Raw genomic sequence first — 19,497 nt, 5'->3', positions numbered from 1 at the left:
TCCAAGAATATATATATATATATATATATATATATATATATATAATATATATATATATTATATATATATATATATATATATAATATATATATATATATATATATATATATATATTATAATATATTATATATATATATATATATATATATATATATATATATATATATGTATATATATATACTATATATATATATATATATATATATATATATATATATATATATATATATACATATATATATATATATATATATATATATATATATATATATATATATATATATATATATATATATATATATATATATATATAATATATATATATATATATATAAATATATATATATATATATATATATATATATATTATATATATATATATATATATATATATATATTATATATATTATATGTATATATATATATATATATATATATATATATATATATATATATATATATATATATATATATATATAATAATAATAATAATAATAAATAATAATAATAATAATAATAATACCCCCCTACAATAATGGAAGAGACACTTCAAGTTCTTAACAATTTTTGAGATTTCTCAAGAAATACTTAGATTATTTTGTAATTTTAGAGGTAATTGGTTCAAGCAATTTTTCATACTTAGCAATAAAATTTTAAGCTTTCAGAGGTTTCAAGGACCAATATTAAATTCCGAAAGAAAACAAGTATTTTTGAACAACCTTTGGTAGAAAATCAAGGAATAAACTTGTAATTTGTATCGATTACTTTGGTTGTTACTTGCGATCACTGCAGAAAATTTCCTAAATCTAATTTAAATCTAATCTAATTATAAAAAAATAATTTTATAGTCTTACATTGTTTTGCTTTAACTTTAAAATATTCATTAATATTAAACAAAATTTAAAATTTGAAAAAAAAAAAATTCGTAAAAAACTGCGCAAGATGTGACTATTTAAAGTAGTTCTTTTATACTGCGCATGCGCGGAAAAAAGTTAAACAAAATTATTTTTTTTTTAATTTTGTAGGCATTCGTATTTGTCAACTAACGAAAGAAAATCTTATTTGAATATCTTACAAAATTTAAAGAGTTTCGAGCAAGTTTTCTAAGTAGTTCTTGTACTTCTTTGAAAAAGTTCAAAGTATTTCTGAAAATTTCATTTTGAGCCATAAGACAAAATTTAATACCGAATGATACCTTATAATAATCGCCCAGACACCAAACTGTTATGGTATGGGGAAAGAAAACGTTCTTTTATAGGGGATGATCCCCCACAATGCCTGTGTCCTTTTTAACAAATTTTGCTTAATTGTACAAAATGAAATTTGCGAAATATTTTCAAGGAATATGAAGAAAAAAATTTCTTTCGTAAGCCACTAAGGCTCATTAAAAGCTAATTTCAGGCTTGAAAAACGACTTTCAGGAAGCATAACAAATGTTTATTTTTTCAACATAATTAGACTTTGAAATATGAATGGAATAGCACGGAAACAGAACACTACAGGTAACAACAAAATAATAGTCAAATAAAATAAACTTCTAAGGAGTATTTTATAACCATTGTTACATTATTTTAAACAGGATGATTAAAAAATGCCACAAAACTGAATAATAAAAAAATCTATAACGTGAACTTACAAAGAAGAATGAATTGAAATATTGTTTGTAAAAGTATAGCTCAAAATATTAATTTATAGTATCCGTAATTTCGGAATATTAAAAAATGTAGAAGAAAAGAACATTTGAAAGTTCCGTTCTTATGTCAAAACCTCATTAGCCTGAGTGCACAAAGAACAAAACATTCCAGATAATCCTATAAAGGTAAGTGAATGACCCGAAATTTTTCTTAAATTTATACTTTTCCTGAAGTATAAATCCAATGTCATTACATAATAACAGTAAAAAAAGAGTAATAAACACAGTAAATACCGCCATTACTTGTCTTTTTCAAACAATCGTTCTTTTTTGTAGAATAATGGAACAAAACTTCTATTTGCTTTCTTTTATTTAATACATGCGTTTAAATACACTCGTTGCCGCTGCTTTCTTTTGAGTGGAGTTGGTGCGCATCTTTTCTTCCATGCCTCTCAAAAGAACCGACGGTATTTGTTAGCGATGCGCAACCAATACAAAGTGTTTTTGTTCTTAACAAAACTTTTTCTTTTGGCATCGAATAGTGAATCGTAGTTCGTTTTTCAGAAAGTTTTTGGAAAATGTGTGACAACTATGTATGGATCCACGATGAATTCTTTTTACACCTCAAGTTAGATTTTCAATCTGAATATTGTTACGTTTAATTATTTACTTATGTTACTGCGCATGACCAAAATTGCTGGTTGTTGACTTCCACCGGTGAATGTTGACAATCACATATCGCTTTTGTAAATGTTCGAAATATATATTAGGTCTAGTTAAGTGCCACTGCCCGGTATACCCTACACTGATGTTTTTTAAGGTTCAGTGCCACTACCTAGTATACATTTGCCTGGTATGCCTACATCAATGTTTTTTTTAAGGTCAAGTGCAACTGCCTAGTATGCATTTAATAGAGATTTTGCAGGCAGATAATGCCAAAGTACCATTTTCATCAATTAAAAGAATTATAAAAAATAATGTGAAGAAAAGCTATGATACTAATTTAGTAGAAGAAATCAAGAATAAGAAATGGAGGTATTCAATTAATAAAATTCCAAACTCCCCTAGATCCACTGCAGTGGCGGCGTTCCGTCTGGAGACTGGACATGACTGCCTTGCTAAACATCTATACAGAATTAGAATATTTGGCAGTCCTATGTGCAACCAGAACTTTGAGATGGACAAAGATCATTTGCTCAGTTGTTCTTCATTAAATGAAGAAGATTTATTCAGTCGATATTGGCGAGCTAGGGAGTTGATGCAATTGGTATCCAGCGACAGATTCTCGTTCATGTTTAAGTGGTTCACGTTTTGCAAGTATTTATTGTTCTTGTTATTATATTGTTCTGCCGGCCAGGTGGCCGAACGGTTAGCGTGCCTGACTGCGAAGCCATAGGCTGCGGGTTCGAATCCCGCTCTGGGCATGGATGTTTCTCTCTCTCTCTCTCTTTGTGCTGTCCTCTGTTGTGTGCGTGCATGATGTGTGAATGTGGCCCACCCTAAAAACGGGTTTGTGGCAGTGTGGCGTGGGCAATGTTGTTCGCCTCCGTGACTTTGGTTCACAGGTGCCCACTGGGTAACGCGAAATGAGCAACAATTCTGGCATAGTATAGGCAAAGATTCAAATTCAGTGCCTGCCATTGGAAAAAAAAAATTATATTGTTCTTGTATTGTTCAATGGTTCCGTTTTTGTTTTATATGCTCCAATCTCATGCTTCTTCGATGCATGGGGGCCAATGATGTAAAGTCAAGAGCTTTTGCAATAAAAAAAAAAAAATTATGGATTTAATGATACTCCGAACACTGATGTTTCTCCTTATCTATCCTCTGCAGAAAATTAAATATCGCATAAATATAATTATATCAACGAATGATTGGTGACATTCTACAGTGAAAGTCGACATTCTCTTGATTTAGGTCATTCACGGTAGCATTACGTATAGATTGAATTTCATTTAAAAGTCAAAAAGCTGTTGAGTTCTACAATAGAAGTCATTATTAAATTATGCTTTTGACCTTGACAACTGAAATTTGGAGATCTTCTATAACTTTATATGTTTAGCAGATCTTCGGTTATTTTTTCTTTATGTTTTCTGGAGAAAAAAAACTTTCACATAAGTTTTACTCATCTGATGCGTAAGGAAAAAATCCAAATCCTATTATTCAAAGGTCAAGCATTTTCAAATTCAATTAAATCGTTTATTCAATTCTTCGAATGGATAAATTTTTCTATTTAAAGTGTCAAATAGTTGTTTTGTTCTACAATACAGGTTTTCGTTAAATTATGCTTTTGACTTTGACAGCCGAAATTTGGAAACCTTTTAAAATTTAATTATTTAGCAGATCATAAGTTACCTTCTCTTTGTTGTTTATCTGAAAAAAACTTTCTCATTGGTTTTACTCATCTGATGCGTTAAGAAAAACATTCTAAGCTTATTATTGAAAGTTCAAGTAACTTTCTAATTCTATTAAAATGTTTATTTTATTCTTTGAATGGATAAATTTTTAAATTTATCCAATACAGGTCATTGTTAAATTATATTTTTGACCTTGAAAACCAAGATCCATAGATCTTTTATTACTTTACTATTTAACATATCTTCAGTTATTTGCTCTTCCTTTATATTTATCTAAAAAAAACTTTCACACTAGTTTTAGTTTTTCTCACTTGATGCGTTAAGAAAAATAACCAAAACTTGAAAGTTCAAGCAACTTGCAATTAAATTGCTTATTCACTTTTTCCATAGTTATTTTTTTTTTCACACTAGTTTCTCTCACTTGAATTTTCACGAAAAAATTAACACCTATTGTTGAAATTTCACGTAATGTTTAAATTTAATTTAAAATGTTTATCCAGTTTGTTCAAATTTAAAAATATATTACTAAATTTAGTACACAAATTTAGTACGTAGAGTTTACAGAATTTAATTAAATAAAAAACCATAAGAAATGCTTGAGATGGCTTTGATTTTAAATAGCCAAAACACAAAAGAGAAGAAAAACGCAGTGGTAATAAAAATTTAAAGTACACACTTAATCTATGATTTTAATAGACTTCACTTACAACTCGCGAAAGATCACCTACCCAAAAAATTGCTATGCTATCTTACTGGGCTCACTTTACAAACAAAGAGAAGCTTTGTTAGAGACAAGTTAGAGACATTTGAAATTGTCCAAGAATTTAACAATATTAACAATTCTGCTTATATCTAAAGTAGACAATTGAAACTAGCATTGTCATGATGCAGGGAGTTCCAGTTGGGATTTAATAGCTCTAGTTCATGGAAAAGTGGTCGAAATTTTGATTACATCATCATACCTACCCGCACACTAAATTAAAAGAATAAAAATGCAATAAGAACTCATAAATCATTCAAGAAATTGCCAAACTGTTTAAAGCAATAATTTGTAACTACTGTCGTTGTGAAAAGTCACTCAAATCAATGCTGCATAATATTTTTCCTTTTACAAGGTTAAAGACATTTTTTTCAAAAATTTACTAGCGTTAGATAAAATTTACCATTCATATTTCGAGAAATTTATTATTTTACGCTTACACTCTCAGAAATAAAATTCTCCCCTTTGACGATTCTGCAATCCTTTAACAGTATTTCGTTAATTTTGAGAATCATTTCGTCACGAAACCGCTCGATTTGAGACGAAACGCGAACTCTTAAATATATGACGAAACTGTTTCCTCAACTAGAAACCTCAACGTAGTGCATCGTGGAAGATTAACTAGAATGACGAAACTAGAATTAAGACTAGACAATCGAAAATAACGTGACGAATTCAGCTGAACAGCTGCATAGTAGTCAAGGAGTTGGCCTGGTAACCAGGAAGATCCAGGGTTCGAACCTTCCTTCGGACATGAGTGTAAATTATCGCACTGTTCTATCTGTCCTTGTTGTGTTGCGCCACCTATATGGTGCCCACAATTACGTGATTATTAGAAAAGTAGATACATTAGACACTACAAGTTTTTTTTCTGGGAAAAAATAGAATGACGAAGTATTTATTGACTTTTGACGAGTTCGTATCCTCAAAAAAAGTAAAGATAGTTATTTTGTCACTTTGACAAAATATTCAACGGAGCATATACCAGGAAACGGTTTTGTCTTTGTTTCGTGATATGTGAGTATTCATTTTTTATAGTGTAAGTACAGAATTTATGACAAATATTTTTTAAAAAATTAGTTGATTTTCAAGTTTTATTACATGGTCTTACCTTCGATTCAGAGGTATTCGGAGATCTTCCGTACATGGCAGTCTTCCGTCTCTATTATTGAAACATGAAGTTCTATTCACTTCAGTTTCATTGTTCGTAAAATAAGCTTCGTGGATTGCTAGAACACTATTCCAACTGCAATCCAATCTGAAATCTTGATTCCAACAAAACCTTCTACGGATAAAATCTAAAATGAAATAATTAGAATTAGGAAAAGCAAAGTGTAATTAAAATTTTTGTTGTATTTTTACAAGTTTCGCAGTATTTAAGAAAAACCACATATTTTAAGCATTTAAAGAAACACCAGTACACATGGGAGAGCATTATTATTTCACAGGAAAGAGTGAAAAGAAAAAAACTGCTCAAAAATGAATTAAAAATACTATTATGAAAATTTTGTGAAACTTTATTTTACCCACTTGTTTTGATCAAAAAGCATTCTAATTTATACGAGTTTCATTCTTGCTGGATCCAAATTAGCATCGACTAAAAAAGTATGCTTTTCCCATACTTGCATGGAAAAATAGTTCTATATGTTTATTATTTACACGAATTTAAACTATGTTTTACCAGTATAGACAAAAAATATTCTTTCCTATTTTTACGCTTTTTAATACAGCTTAGCCGATATTTATATGGATTCAAAAAGTACATTTCGCATTTTTCTTATTTACATGAATTTCAGTTATGTTTTACCGGTATTTGCATCGATTACAAATGCATTTTTTCTTATTCATGCGATTTTTAGCCTTATTTCACCCCACACTTGCACCTTTTCAATAAACATTTAAAAGTCCTTTTTTTTCTTCGAATTTTTCCCTCGGAGTTTGTTTTAAATAACGATCATTTATCTATCCTTGTAAGTACGACAGAAAAACTTATTTCCCCCCCCCCCCCAAAAAAATAATATTTTTTAGAAATATTTTTTAGATGCTCTCTCAGCTTAGTTGATGTTAAAAATCTATAAATAATTGAATGATAAATGAAAACAGGTTGCTTTAATATCGCCAAGGTTTACAGCAATTGTTACGAACTGAATAATATTGCGTTTTTTTTTCTTCTTAACTTATGAAAAAAGTATGATCGAAACCACCAAAATACGATAAAATTCACCTTGTTTTTGGTTCTATGGGAACAACTGAAAGCTCGGCGATTTTTAACAAAGTGTTTTGTTAATGACTTTGGTAATATCTACAATAAAATACGATTTTATAATTTTAAAAGTTAAATGTGGTAAAATTTAATAATTTTATCATGATACCTTAGAGCTGTACCGTTACCCCTTTGGCTGTGATCTCAAAATTTAAATTTAGTAACGGTTACCCAGGTTATTTAGTAGACAAATATCTAATGAATTACAGAAAACTTTCAACATTTAAAACTCATTTTTATTGCACCTCTAAATCTTCAAAAACATAATTTCACACATTTCCAAATGCCAACATGGGAATAAACATTTATACATTAATTAAAACAAAAATGCAACCTTAAAACACTCAAGCATAACCTTCAATTTCTACAGTTCAAAAAAAGACATTTATAAAATAAAAACTTCATTTAACATTTCTAAAAACCCAGACTTGGTTTATGATATCTATAAATTACACTTAAATGCTGATTGTTCTCCTACACAAAAAAAAAAACACAACATAACAGTTCAGAATTTTCGGTAAATGATTCCTCTAAACTATTAACGAAATAAAATTTAAAGTTTTATAAGTACCCTACGGAATTTACTGCTTTCACTCTGGAACCGCCCACCGGAAAGGTAGATGAACTCATGGACAAACTCCTTGGCTAGGATCTCGAAATTTCTCCAGCTATTTTAATTTCAAGCGACTTGGGCATGTAGAAGGGGGACACCGGACGTCCAGCATAGATTCCTTCGGACTTGGCCCATCGTCTCAAAGATATCGGCTTTTGGCTAATCCCGGTAGTCCTTCCCGCTAGAGACTTCAGTTTAGCTTTCCCTAAGGTTACGATCCACCATCTCCGAGATACTGTCACGAACCACTCCTTCAGCGGACAAACTCCGTATCCCCAGGATACTGCTCTGATTAACTGCTTACTACTGGTACTGCAACTCCTCCTAGCCACATTCATCGCTTCTCTTTTATCCTCCCGTCAACAAGGCGAAAGAATCTAGACTGACCTGTTTACCACGTCCAGAGTCATCCCGCATCCGGCGGACGTCAGAACCAAAAAAAAAAGATCCCTGAGAAAAACCGTCATGAATCCACTAATACCCTATACAAGTTATAATACCATCTTCAATAAATATTAATAAATTTAGTTACATAGATTTTACCCAAAAAAATCCCTTTTTAAAAGACTAATTAGAAATTTCTAAAGAAAATATCATTATGATTGAATTTAAACTTTACCGTAGTGGTGCCATCTACAGACAAATAATCTATCTTTAAAAGTATTACAAAAAAAAACTTATAATAAATTTCAATTTATTACAATACCATCGCCTCACCGAAAAAAATTACAATACTTTTAATTTTTTGAAACACTATAGCACTACGTTAAAATGACCTGGAACACTATCAAGAAATCAAGAAAACTAAATTATTGGTTTCACATAAAAAATTCCGTCTTTTCCTTTTCTCTAAGCTGTTCATAAATAATTCCTACTTAAAGTTCAAAATCTCTAAAAGCACCACGCGGCATTAAACCTACTTTTAGATCTTTATCACTAAAATCAAATCTGACCCTAACAATGTGCACCTTGCAAGGAAACAGAAAAGAGGAATCAAATATGCGCCAAAGTAGTTTAAACTACACTTAACTTTAAAAAACATTATAACTCAGATTTACACTTAGCAATACCTTTTCCAGCGGCCCATAGGGGGTCAGGAAAAGATTGTACAGCAACGTTATCAATCTTCAGCTTTCAACTTTTAAGCATCGAAACATTCATAATCTGCATTTTCAAAATAACATTAAAAAAACAAAAATGGGACAAACCCAGTTTTGACTGATTACATACATCATTACAATTGCCGGTGGAGACCTACACTTCACACTTATGTACATAAAAGGACCGTGGTCCACCTGAAAACAAAAAACAGTCTCCACCGACCTACTACATTCCGGCTTATGTAACCAAAATATGCACCGCCAGATATAAACTCCTCCTCCATATTTGGAGAACATTTGACATTCCACCCCAAAACACTTATAACCCAATTTAAAACAAGAAAAATTTAGTTACACTTTTCTTACAAATTCTAATTTCTTATGACCCGTCCATTTACTCGTTGTCTTAAGTTATAACGAGGTTGCGGAAAAGGCACGAATTTACCTGTCTCATACAGTAGATTTTCTGGAGCAGGTGTTTCTACTCTTTCCCTATCTATACTGCCACTGATTTGGTCACCGAACCCACTATCTCTGGATCGCAAAACTTCCAATCTTTGCTCCGCCTTTGCCACATTCTCCACATGAACAACCCTAGTATAGCCAAAATTTTTTGTATGTTGGATTTTCAAAGTGACCGGAGATAAGACTTCAACCACCCTGAAAGGGCCCTCATTAAATTTAGCAAATTTCTTGCACTGGTTTTTCTTTAACACAGGATTGAACCAGTATACTTCATCCCCTGTTTGGAAATTATATTGTTTGATGTTTTGGTCTCTACGAGCTTTTTCTATTTTCCGCAGAATATTCTAGATGTTCCCTCGCTAATGCCTAAGTACTATGCAATTTACCAAGTAAATCTTTGGCACAGTCTTCAGCACTCGCGTAAGAGAAAGGTTCATGGTTCCTACGAAATTCCAGCTGTAAAGTTAATTCCCTACCATATGTTAACAGTGCCGGAGTACTTGCAACGCCAAAAGAGAAAAATGGCCAGGTATAAACACACCCGTTTGACCATCCTGTGGCGAAGGCTTATCTTTAAGACACATATTCGATTATAACTCAAATATCACAAATACACTATTAATTGAATATACCCGAACTTGTTTACGTCTATTTCAAAAACTGGGAATACATGAATACACTCAAATATGATACAACTTTAAAACACATAAAAAGTCAAATGTTAGCATCTGGAAATGCAAAAGATTGCAGCACCAATTTAGGCCCTCTCTATTAAATTTGCCTATCCTGGTCACGGCACCAATTTGTACCGTTACCCCTTTGGCTGTGATCTCAAAATTTAAATTTAGTAACGGTTACCCAGGTTATTTAGTAGACAAATATCTAATGAATTACAGAAAACTTTCAACATTTAAAACTCATTTTTATTGCACCTCTAAATCTTCAAAAACATAATTTCACACATTTCCAAATGCCAACATGGGAATAAACATTTATACATTAATTAAAACAAAAATGCAACCTTAAAACACTCAAGCATAACCTTCAATTTCTACAGTTCAAAAAAAGACATTTATAAAATAAAAACTTCATTTAACATTTCTAAAAACCCAGACTTGGTTTATGATATCTATAAATTACACTTAAATGCTGATTGTTCTCCTACACAAAAAAAAAACACAACATAACAGTTCAGAATTTTCGGTAAATGATTCCTCTAAACTATTAACGAAATAAAATTTAAAGTTTTATAAGTACCCTACGGAATTTACTGCTTTCACTCTGGAACCGCCCACCGGAAAGGTAGATGAACTCATGGACAAACTCCTTGGCTAGGATCTCGAAATTTCTCCAGCTATTTTAATTTCAAGCGACTTGGGCATGTAGAAGGGGGACACCGGACGTCCAGCATAGATTCCTTCGGACTTGGCCCATCGTCTCAAAGATATCGGCTTTTGGCTAATCCCGGTAGTCCTTCCCGCTAGAGACTTCAGTTTAGCTTTCCCTAAGGTTACGATCCACCATCTCCGAGATACTGTCACGAACCACTCCTTCAGCGGACAAACTCCGTATCCCCAGGATACTGCTCTGATTAACTGCTTACTACTGGTACTGCAACTCCTCCTAGCCACATTCATCGCTTCTCTTTTATCCTCCCGTCAACAAGGCGAAAGAATCTAGACTGACCTGTTTACCACGTCCAGAGTCATCCCGCATCCGGCGGACGTCAGAACCAAAAAAAAAGATCCCTGAGAAAAACCGTCATGAATCCACTAATACCCTATACAAGTTATAATACCATCTTCAATAAATATTAATAAATTTAGTTACATAGATTTTACCCAAAAAAATCCCTTTTTAAAAGACTAATTAGAAATTTCTAAAGAAAATATCATTATGATTGAATTTAAACTTTACCGTAGTGGTGCCATCTACAGACAAATAATCTATCTTTAAAAGTATTACAAAAAAAAACTTATAATAAATTTCAATTTATTACAGAGCATGGCTTAAAAATCATTCATTCGGTTAAAGTTTATTTTTCAGTTCTATATTTCTTACTAAATGTGTGGTAATAAGAACTATACATGAGATAATTGGAACTTCCCATAAACTGTTAGTCACTTGAACCGGAAAATTTCCAAATGAATGGTTTAAATACTATATATTTTGGTTTTATTACCAGAATTATTGTTCCTTTTTTAACCAGAAATGTCCTCACCATACTGTACTGTAATTTTACCAGATTTTTTTCTTAATGCGAAGTTGTATTGTTATTTCATATTAATGGTTTGAGTAATTTTTCTTCCTCTATTAACTTTGGTTTTGATTTTTGTGTGGTTATTTTAAACATTAAAAACATGAATTATAACTAAGTAAGAATAATGAATTTATCATCAGAAAAGCAAATAGAAGTTTTCTAAATTAAGATGTGGAGAGTGGTTTGGCTCATTAAATGATAAATCGGACAAAGAAGCACCAAAAAGCTATTTTAGGTATCGACATAAAAGCTGTTCTTTTTTTTCTTTCTGGAGTGTGCACGTTAAACATTTCTTTTTTCCAACTGAGAAAAGCTTGTTTTCGTTTGATTGTAAGGCTTCCTGAGGCTGTTCTTATGATTACTTTACAAATGACTTCAGTTTTCTATTTTTACTTTTGCTATCGCCTATTTTTCGCAGCCTGCAGTGTAAGATTTATGTAAATCGTTTTCTTTTTGTAGGATGGTGTTTGTTCACGCATTCCTCCCCCCCCCCGAAAAAATACGATAATAAGAAAATAAATAATTGAATATCATATCAAGCTCACATTTAGGAAAGATATATAACTTAAAAACGTTCTTTTTTATTAAACCTTTATCCATTTAAATGTTTAATATATATATATATATATATATACTACATAAGTAAATACAAGAAAACAGGAAGAAAGTTAAGAAAAACAATGAGTTTCATTTATTGCGCTTAAGCTGCAAGTAAACAGAACTCATTAGATAAGTTCAAAATGAAGAATAAAACAAAGAAAAATTATAGACATATAAAAAGAAAGGGGGGGGAATAATAAGTAAAAAAATAACAAACAATAGTTTATATAAATATATAATAAAAAAAAGAAAAAAAAAGAAAAAAAAAAGAATGAAATTTATTAAAAAAAACCGGAAAAAAAAGAGATATAATCTTTTCTTCAGCTCACACGATTATATCCGCAAAACAGAGTGCTTTCTGATATTGTATCAATAAAGCCAAAGCAAAATATATTAATCCAATAGTGTGAGGAACACTCAAAAAATTTTTTATAAAAATAACAATAAGTAAAATAGATCACAAAAAGTAAAAATAACATGTAAAAACAGAAAATAAAATGAAATAAAAGGAAAAACATTAAAAAGGGGGCCATAAAGCGAGTAGCAAAATCAGATCAACTTACATGGTCGAAATATTTTTCAAGAATGATTTAAAAATGTTTTCGCAGAAAGATTGCCAGATTACAAAATATGAAAACAAAAGATGAAAACAAAAGCGCAGATTGAGTGCAACAAGAGGGTTTTAAAGTGTCGTTCTTACTGCACAGCTGAAGTGATTTGTTATTCTGAGATTTGATTTGTTAGTTACCAAGGATGGGCCCGAAATGGATGCGCGCAAGGTAATATTATACTGGATAATTTTAAAAATTGATCATAAATAGTTTTAGAAGATAAATGTTTATTTAAGAAAAAATATAAAATAGAAAAGAGAAACATAAAGTGCCTGTTTTGCAAATAATTTTAGCCGCGGATTTGCACGATATGGATTAGCACATAGAAAAATTATTTAAATTATCAAGGAAAAAAATTTTTAATATATAATTTTAACACGGATTTGCCCGAAATGGATTTGCACACGGAAAAATTAACAAAGAAAAAAATTTTAGTAGATAATATTAGCCACGGATTAGCCCGAAATGGATTTGCACATGGAAAAATTGTATAAATTAATAAATAAATTTTTAGCAAACAATATTACCCACGTATTTGCCCGAAATGGATTTGCACATGGAAAAACTGTATAGATTAACAAAGGAAATAATTTAGTAAAGGAATTTTTAGTAAATAATTCTAACCACGGATTTGCCCGCAATGGATTTGCACATGGAAAAATTATACAAATTAACAAAGAAATTATTTAGTAAATAATTTTGGCAATGGATTTACCTGAAAAGGATTTGCACATGGAAAAATCATAAAAATCAACAAAAAAAAATGTTTAGTAAATATATCCACAATAATATACTATTAATTCAATGATTTTATATAAAATTTTATTACTTCAGTTGAGTATCCATTGTTTTTTTATCAAATTTTGAAAGAGTTTATCGATTTGTTTTTTGGATAAATAAATATTACTACAAATTCTTTTAATTCTGTTCATTTCATTAAAAGTGGTATTTAAATAGATGCACCTAGAAACATTAGAGTTCCAAGTAACTAGTTTATTAATATTAAAATTAAAATCATTTCTTTTATCGTATAAATCAACATAGCAGATATTTTTCAACTTTCATAATACCCAAATCCGAAAAATTGAAATTAATATTATCATCATGATTACACTATTCACCCCTTTAAAAATCAAAGCCCAAGATCAAATAACTAATCTTGACATCGATAGGAAGACAGCCACTACTCTCATCAGACTAAGAACAAAACATCATAAAAACATGAAAATTTCTACAGATAAGACTAGAAAATATCAAAACTGTGGCAACTGTCTTAATGTGGAACTGACACCATATCATGTTTTTAACTGCCCTGCAGTCGCTGCAGGCCTTCACCTTTTAAACTACCCCACAGAAGAGGATTTGTATTCTTTTAATGCCATAGAAATAACAAAAACTATTCAAGCACACCATGAAATATGATTCTATAGAGGATACGACACCAACCAACCATCATGATTACGAAGTAAGATTAATTCCTCAGGGTATATATCACTCAATAAAATAGTATAATCTTGGAGATTAAAGATAATTAAGTCATCAATATATCTAAAAACAAATTTAATACTAAGAGTATAATTTTTTTCATAATAATGCAAAAATATGTTAGCTAAGAGAGATGAATAATTAGATCCTTGTGGTATTCCATTAATTTGAAGAAAAATATCCCTTCCATTGTAAAGATAATTACTAAAAAGACAAAAATTAATCAGAATTTCCCAATAATCAAAATCGCAACAACTTCATTTCATATATATATATATATATATATACATATATATATATATATATATATACATATATATATATATATATATATATATATATATATATATATATATATATATATATATATATATATATATATATATATATATATATATATATATATATATATATATATATATATATATATATATATATATATATATATATATATATATATATATATATATATATATATATATATATATATATATATATATATATATATATATATATATATATATATATATATATATATATCAAAAATTTTCTTTGATAATTTTAGCTTTCCTTCCTACCACGGTGCAGTTTTTTCCATACAGGAAAAACTTTTTAGCACTACACCTCTGAACCACTAACTTTGATTACACTCTTCATTAAAAAATTTGCTTAAGTCTTACGTGAAATTACGTTAGCATTAAAATTTTCTTCAGTCGATAATTTAATAATTTAAAGTAAGCTAAACACTATACGAATATTCAATGATAACGTTGTAGTACTCAAATTTCTAATTTAAAATTTACAAGAAAATTACATAATTTGAAGTTTTGAGTCAATTTATTTTTAACTATTCCCTAACGTCACATTAGTAAGAAGAAGAAAAACATAGCGGCCTTGGTGTTTACAAACATCACAAACGTTTATTCTAAAAAAGAATAACAGTTAATTTTCCTTCAGCTGACAGAACAAAACGTCATGCAATAGACACCTGCTGTGATACGGAGTAAGCGTGAGTCTGTCCGTCTGTGCACAACTCAACTTTGATGAATCCCAAATAATTCTCCCTCCATGCTGAGCCCCACTGCACTATGAAGAAAAAAAAATTAACTAACTCACTCTTCTTTGAGTGGCCGCGTGATACATGCACTTTTTGTATTTATCAAAATTAAAAATCAGTCTCCATTGGGATATCTGTACCATTGTCTACGATCTGCGAGCCTAAACTTGACTCAATTTGATTTATGATGTATAGGGATAATAGAGTTAATGGTCCATTGATTAAAATTAATCAGATCCGTTTCCATCATTTGATTACTTCGCGAGGCTGAATGTTTAAAAACAATTGGACGATATTTGATCTGCGATATTAAAGAAGAATGTATTAGGGTACGAAACAAATTGTCTTCCATTAAAAGCTATTTTTTAAACATTAATCGCAAGACAATTAATTAAAAAAAAGTGTTTTTATTTTTCTAACATTTTATCGAAATATAAATTTAAACAGGGAATAAATAGCATCAACCATGAAACAGCATCAGATTTTGAAGAAACTATGACAACTAAATAATACAGAATTAGATGCACTGTACTGCAAGAAATTCCGGATCAAATTACTGTTAAAAGCTTCTACTGGCACCATGAGTGTAGCATCCATAGATTCCTTTTCTAAAGCAAAATTTTATGCCATAATTTTTACAGTAATATTTATTTAATTACAGCTATTTTATAGTAAATATTACAGCATAAAAAGTAATATTTATTTCATTTCAGTGATTTTACAAAACATTTTACTGTAAAAATTACGGCTTATCAGATTTTTTGTTCCATAAAACTGTAAAGTAAAAATGGATTTTACGGTAAAAAGTATTGGCATCCTGACAGTTTGAACATTTCACCAAAATTCGATCCGGAATTTTTTACAGTGTAAATGTTTTTTAGTGATTCATGAATCCCATACAATTCTGCATGATTATGTAAAATATTCAAGAAAAAATCATAAAGTATTGAAAAGATATTTATAAAAACTATACATAGTATATTCGGTTAATTTCCATGATCAAGTTTCAAATATAATATAAAATAAGTAATAGACGAATACATTTGACGGTTGATTGCTAGTTTTTATTTCATTTTATTTTATTATTATTTTCTTAATCTCATTATAGTGCACAAATGATAGGACATTAATACGCCATTTTGGGAGCATTTTAACCAATACAGATCTTTCAATACAGATCTACCAATACAGATGTACTGAAAAAATTGTTTTTGCACTAATTATTGCTATCTTATAATTTTACCTGCTCTTATAATTTATATTTATCTGAAATTTTAATATTTTTGTTTAATTCTGCTACTTTTTTTTGGTATGTCAGCTGTAATTGGGTAAAAAATACGAAATGACAAAATTGCTTTTTTTCCCTCTGATTTTTTAGCTGAGTGGAAGTTTTTTTTTAAGATTGATTTACTGTATAATAACATTGTCACTGAGAGAAAGTAAAATATACATTACAAAAAGTTTTCCTTACTTTTCAAATACCAATTCACTTTTAGACAGGAAAAAAAAGAAAATAAAGGAAAACGTCTCCTACACTGAGAAAAAAAGGTATGATCAAAACTACTAGAATATAGTAACATTTACAGCTTTTCTGGTTCTATGGGAACACTGAAAAAGTTGGTTATTTTGACCGAAGCGCTTTGGTAATGATTTTAGTAAAATTAGCAATAAAATATTATTTTATAATATGCGTTAGAATTTCGTAAATGTGTTGAAATTCGGTAATTTTATCATTATATCTTAGAGCATGGATTAGAATTCGGTTACATTTACTTTCCAGTTTTGTATTTTTTATTAAATGTGTGGTTACATGAATTATAATTTTGAAAATTGGAATCATATGAATAGAAAAACTCCCAAACGAATGATTTAAATACCGTATTTTTTGGTTTCATTATCCAGAATCAGGCTTTTTTTAATTTTTTTTTTTTTTTACCAGAAATGTGATTACTATACAGTACGTTAATTTTACCAGAATTTTTTTCCTCCGTGAATAATTCCAAGCGTAAAGAAAAATAAAAAGTAAATAAATAAACTTTTATATGTAAATCAGCAGATATCTTATTCGGAGTAACCTTCATTTCCAAAATATGCCTGCCAATATTATTAATTCGGCTTCACAAACACTTCTTTCAGATCTCCGAAACTAATTCGCCCATCACAGGGGATGTAGGCGGCAACCGGATTTTCTGTCATCCAGAACTCAGAGATAGCTTTCGGATAGCAAAAACGAATGCTATATTTCTTGTTCATTTTAATTTTTTTTTCTTCCTCTTTGTAACAATGACTGAAAAGATCGCTTTTGGCGATAAGAGTCATGAAAGTTGGTGAAGTCCTTAAAGATAATAATTACAAACAAGAAGAGTGGTTTGGCGTGAAGCCGAACGTTGGCTCGTGCTACCGGTGAAATTGGTAACAATTAAATTAGATTGATGTTTCCATTTAAGGTACTTCATACGATTTGTGTAATTAAAAGTAACTAATGGTAAATATATTTAGCGGGAATAGTTATTAGTGTAAATTGACAAAGTAATTGATATCGGTAAATGAAAAAAAAATTATGTCTGGTATATTGTCGGTATATTGATAACTAAAGGCAATTTTCCTCTTATTCTATTATTATTACTATTATTGAAGAATTGAGCCTGTCGATATATCTCAAAATATCAATATTTCAAAACATCGTGTTAATGATATTTTTAAACAAAAAGCTGCTATAAGTCATGACTGCTATTTTGTACGATATTTATCGAATTATAATCGATAATTATCGGCAATAAAAATATCGAATACATAGATTTCAATAGTTTTATAGGTAGACGTATAGGTTTTATAGATAGGTCTAATAAAAATTATACTATTGCATAATGTATGGAAATAATTACGATAATATCATAATTTTTATCGACATCGTTAGGCGACGATTACAATGATATTGCTAATATTATCTTTAATGATAATAACCCCAATAGGATATTATGGTAAGCGTGATAAATTTAATTTATTGCATTTAAAGTAAATACTGAAGTAAATTGATTTTAAAGTATAAAATAGAAATGTTATGGATAATTTACACAAAAAATGACTTTTTTGGTAGTCAACTGGTTTTTAATTGTTATTTTGTTATTAATTATATGCCAATTTTTTATTAATCAGCAATAAATTTATTTCTTAAATAAATGAAATGTCTTAAACTAAGTTTGTGATTGATTTTTTTATATTCTTTTCGTGGAAACTTTAGTGATTCTTTTAATCTGATAATGAACCATTTAATAAGTAATATTCTGCACTAAGTAGATTCATTACTGTAATATAGTAGGGAATTCATGCTATAAGAACCCTACAATTTCTCAATAGTTTTATCTAGTTATAAATTATTTAATGTGAAATTTTTTTTAACAATAAACTGTGATTGTTTGCTAGTCATTTTCTTACACACCATCATTGCCAGATTCCCTTAAATAGAAGATAATAAATTTTTTAAACACAAAGAGAGGTAAAGAAAATTGTAAGAGATTGTTCTATGAGGATTATGGGTCCAAATGTGCCCCATGAAAACATTGTTTTTGGGCGAGAAACCATGAAAACCAGGGCGAGCCCTTTGTTATAGATGGAGGGTGGTCATAATGTAATGGCTCTTCGGTGTACATTAGTATTGATATTATTATAGAATACTTAAGTTGTTATATTATCATTAAAGCTAAAATTAATTATTTGAAGCAAATATTTCAGACAGTAAATAAAGTTTAAAATTTTGAAGTATACTTAGAGAGCATTCAGATAAAAAATGACTTAATGAACCTCACATAGAGTTAATATTACTGTCATAAACTTTTTCTCCCGCATTAAAACCAGATTCGGAAGATTGAAAACTGAGCTGAATCATGCAAGGAATTTGTTCATTAAAAATTCAAGGCGACACTCTTTTCTCTGAGCTTTAGGGTTCTTCAATTTGTTAATGGATTTTATGCTTCAAAGTGTGTGTAAGTATACGAAAACAAACCACAAAAATATTCACAGTTGGAAACAAGTTTTTTTCTTTCAATATTGTGTTAGTCTCGGCAGTAGCTAGTAAAAGAGCACTGTCCTTTACTATGCAAACATATTCATCCAGAAAAGTACCAAGTTAAAAAGATCTTTCGACTAAACTTTATGCTTACCTAATTTTTTTTCTCAAAATTTAAAATTTGTAGTGGACAAAAAATTGTCACTGGAATCAAATATTTACTAAATCAAATTATAGAAGTGCCAAAGCTTAATACAAAACTGCCATTGTTAATGTTTCATCAACAT

General features: G+C 29.5%; 1 protein-coding gene across 2 annotated transcripts in view; it reads right to left on the bottom strand.

Annotated features, from left to right (window-relative positions):
- Positions 1–19,497, bottom strand: part of LOC107454090 (uncharacterized) — a 93,071-nt gene that overhangs the window by 52,886 nt on the left and 20,688 nt on the right. For both annotated transcript variants that reach the window (XM_016071146.4, XM_087165497.1), the window contains exon 2: positions 5,862–6,048. In XM_016071146.4, the coding sequence (XP_015926632.2) occupies positions 5,862–6,048 (187 nt within the window). The remainder of the gene's footprint in view (positions 1–5,861; positions 6,049–19,497) is intronic.

The sequence above is a fragment of the Parasteatoda tepidariorum genome, chromosome 6 (assembly GCF_982258835.1).
Source record: "Parasteatoda tepidariorum strain Cologne lab strain chromosome 6, Ptep-v5.0, whole genome shotgun sequence".
In the NCBI taxonomy this organism is placed as follows: domain Eukaryota; kingdom Metazoa; phylum Arthropoda; class Arachnida; order Araneae; family Theridiidae; genus Parasteatoda; species Parasteatoda tepidariorum.
Note: the sequence above shows the minus strand (reverse complement) of the source record. Positions and strands in the feature narration are given on the sequence as shown.